The 3259-nt window shown below is 41.5% G+C and overlaps 1 protein-coding gene across 2 annotated transcripts; it reads right to left on the bottom strand.

Moving 5' to 3' along the window:
- Nucleotides 1-667: 667 nt before the first annotated feature.
- LOC116014158 (spermidine hydroxycinnamoyl transferase-like) lies at nucleotides 668-2974 on the bottom strand. Of its 2 annotated transcripts, XM_031254161.1 has the most exons (3): nucleotides 2251-2974; nucleotides 1505-1852; nucleotides 668-1378 (listed from the first exon to the last, which is right to left on the bottom strand). In XM_031254161.1, exons 1-3 carry the CDS (start codon nucleotides 2889-2891, stop codon nucleotides 1150-1152), a joined length of 1218 nt encoding a protein of 405 aa, XP_031110021.1. In that variant the 5' UTR covers nucleotides 2892-2974; the 3' UTR covers nucleotides 668-1149. The 2 variants fall into 2 exon arrangements, with proteins under 2 accessions (XP_031110021.1, XP_031110020.1); XM_031254160.1 differs by having other exon boundaries at nucleotides 668-1852.
- Between the last annotated feature and the right edge of the window lie 285 nt (nucleotides 2975-3259).

The raw sequence follows: 3259 nt of genomic DNA, 5'->3' as shown, positions 1-3259 counted from the left end.
CAATCACTATTGCCAACACCAAAAAAAGTGTCACAACCACCATCATCAACACAAAAACAAGTCTCGCAGCCAACACCTTCAACTCCAAAGTTTGTACCATCACAACAACCAATTTCTACTCCAAAGTTGGTATCACAATCGCCGCCACTAGCATCAAAGCAACCATCAGCAGCACCAAAGATGGCATCACCACCACGCCCATTGCGCTTGCGATCTCTTCTCAGGTACTAACACAAGTGCTTCGGTTGGTACTTTCGTCACCAAGAATAAAATATTTTTTCAGTTTTGTTTCCCTTTAGAATCAATAGCTCTTTCAATTAAATGAAAGAAAGTGATATGGAATTGTAATAAAGCTATGTTTAGCCATCGTGTATGATCAGATAGGATAATGGAGGTCATAGTTTAGAGATCTTTGATGCCATAACCGTGCCATTATGGCTAAAGATGGTTGATGGATATATGATCTATGTAATGTCTCACTTTTGTGTGGCGTTTTTAAGGGATGTAAAGTAGAAATAAAAATTTCTTAGATGCAAATTTTCTTCATATCCTCTAGCGAAGCAAATTCAATAATTGTCTTGGCAATTTTAAAAGGTAAGTTTCTACGATTGGGACGCTAAACGTGCTTTTTGCACTTTATTTTGGCTTTGCAATGATTTCAGGGATCGGTAAAAATGCAAAAAAATTTAAAATGTACACACTACACAGGACGGAGCCACCTTAGGGGTAGGGGGCCCTGGCCCTCAACCCCCACCTCACCCCTATCCTCACCTTAAAATATTTATGTGTATTTTAATACTCTTCGACACTATATCACCCAGAAGACCCACAAACTCAAGCTCTGAATCTCCTATTGACTACTATTGCGACCACTAATACCGAAATCCTCCCCACATCAAAGAACGAGGAAAAAAGATAGAGATAGATAGTCCCACAAAGTTAGCTAGCTCTAAGTGGTAAATTCTGATAACTTAGAATCACCAATCTAGAAGGGAGGATGAAGTTGGATTATATTCTACTAACAACATTGCAGAATCAACATGAGGACTGACTAGGAGCTGAGGGTGCATAAGCTATTTACCTCATCCTCTAACTACAAGTGCCCAAGGGGGAACATTTTTAAAAGTAAAATACTAAAACAGGATAAAATTAAAGATTTGAACTAAAAGTAAATACACTCCCAGAGTAGAATAAATTTTCAAATGCTTCTATGTACTCTTTCTGCAAGCCAAATATCACCTTCAACGACCCATCGTCCTCATTACTAGGGATAATAAAACACATACCATCACCTTTTATTGCTCCAGGCCCCGTGTAAATCTCTTTCCCCCATCCGAAATCCATACCAGAGAGCGGGAGGTTTATCCAGGATGTGAACCTGAAATTAGGGTTTCCACATAAAGCTGTGTTACCGGATAATCTATACGAGCTTATGTCTTTAAGCTGTTTGTAGAACGCTAAGTTCAAACTCAGATACTCGCTTGTGGCTTTGTCAATTGCTTGCCTTATTCTACTAACAGCATAGCCCAGCGGGTTCTTCTGCAACTCCCCAGCGGTGGCAGTTGCTGCTAAGCGTAAAATCGCTTTCCCAAAATAGTTCATCGGTAATGGGGGTTTCAACCTATTACGAAATTCGACTGTGATATATGCATTTGTGGGCTGCTCCGGAAGGTTTCCTCGGGCCATGGTTGCACACCTCCAAATATGCGCCACCACCACCTCGAATCTACTATACGTGCGGCCCATTTTCGCATCTTTGTTTGCCGTGTCCTTCAATTTTTGGATGTTTTCTTTACTCAATTTCAACATCAAGGGACTGGTTTCCTTTTTCCGCTCTTCTAGGTTGTCGGACCTGTAAGCATGTAAACCACATTGAACAGTTAACATGTGGTAATTGAAAACGGATCTACTAACTTCCCGCCATAATTTAATACTTTGATTATTGTGATCGAGATGTATGTTGAGAAGAGGCTCACAGGCGGCTTATGAAGTCACCTTTAATTTAATACTTTGGTTATTGTGATCGAGATGTATGTTGAGAAGAGGCTCACAGGCGGCTTATGAAGTCACCTTAGGCTCAGTAATTTAGATGGTGTATTGCGTGAACCTGCGCAGGGACTAGGGTCTATCTATAGTCCTACGTCCCTACAGGTAACCGACTACCTAAATAGTTTGCACCACATAAAATACTTAATTTATTATTATTGATAATAATCCTAATAATAATAACACAAGGAAACGTTACAGCACCTGCCGATGATTAGCGGTGGCGGGACGAACTGGGTCTGGTTGATATCCACCGCTTGTGCGGCGGGCGGGCGGTGCTGGAGTTGTAGGATTCTTCGGTCGAGAAAGGGATATACATCCGGCTCTTCTCCTCGTGCGATTCTCGCCCATGTGCTAATAAAGCGGAAGGTGCTTTCGCCGTCCACAACAGCCTGGCAAACTGCGAAACCGAAGCCAAGGCCTCCACAAGAAAAGCGCGTTAATTGGGCGAGTAGGAGAGGCCGGTTTTGAAGCGGGGTGTTGGCGTAATCCACGGCGGGGATCAGCCGTCGGAGCTCTGGCGTCGGTAAGAAGTCCCGGCGGGCGTAATCGTCGACCCTGGTGTCCGATTCAGCTTCCAGCAACAGCGCTCCCTCGGCGTTGCAGTGAATCTCGGTACGGCCGCCGTCAAGCCAGCGGAGACGGCCTGCAAAGGGGTAAAATATGGAAAGGGCCCTGCTCAGTGAATGTTTTAAAGTATGAATGGATGGATTCCCAGATCGATAGAAGCATATAATGGGATTATGCGTAAGAGAATATATTTCGTCGCAGTCAGAGGAAGGCATAACAACGTTTGGAGTATCCTCACATGGTTTTATAACGTGAGATGCCTTCACCCACACCATTATCTTCTTCTTCTGATCTAAGTTCTAAGGACGACAGAGCTGAGATTGCTAGACTAGGGTGTTCTTGTATATTATATAATAGACTATACAATGAAATAATTCATATTATATATTTTTTTTAAATAAAATTTCTAACATGATTCGTTTGATTAGGATTTGATGTGATTAGAAATTGCTGTCTATTTATCTTCAAAAAAAAAAGAAATTGCTGTCTATTGGTGTTCTATCAATTGTATATGTAGACAAAAATAAAAATCCAAAGTTGATTTGAATAGAAATTGCTTTGTCTAGTGGTGTGTCATGTGAAAAATTATATTGTGCTCAGAAATATCTATCTTACGTGATGGATCTTTGTCTAAAAAATGAAC

The sequence above is a fragment of the Ipomoea triloba genome, chromosome 3 (genome assembly GCF_003576645.1).
Source record: "Ipomoea triloba cultivar NCNSP0323 chromosome 3, ASM357664v1".
Lineage (NCBI taxonomy): Eukaryota > Viridiplantae > Streptophyta > Magnoliopsida > Solanales > Convolvulaceae > Ipomoea > Ipomoea triloba.
Note: the sequence above shows the minus strand (reverse complement) of the source record. Positions and strands in the feature narration are given on the sequence as shown.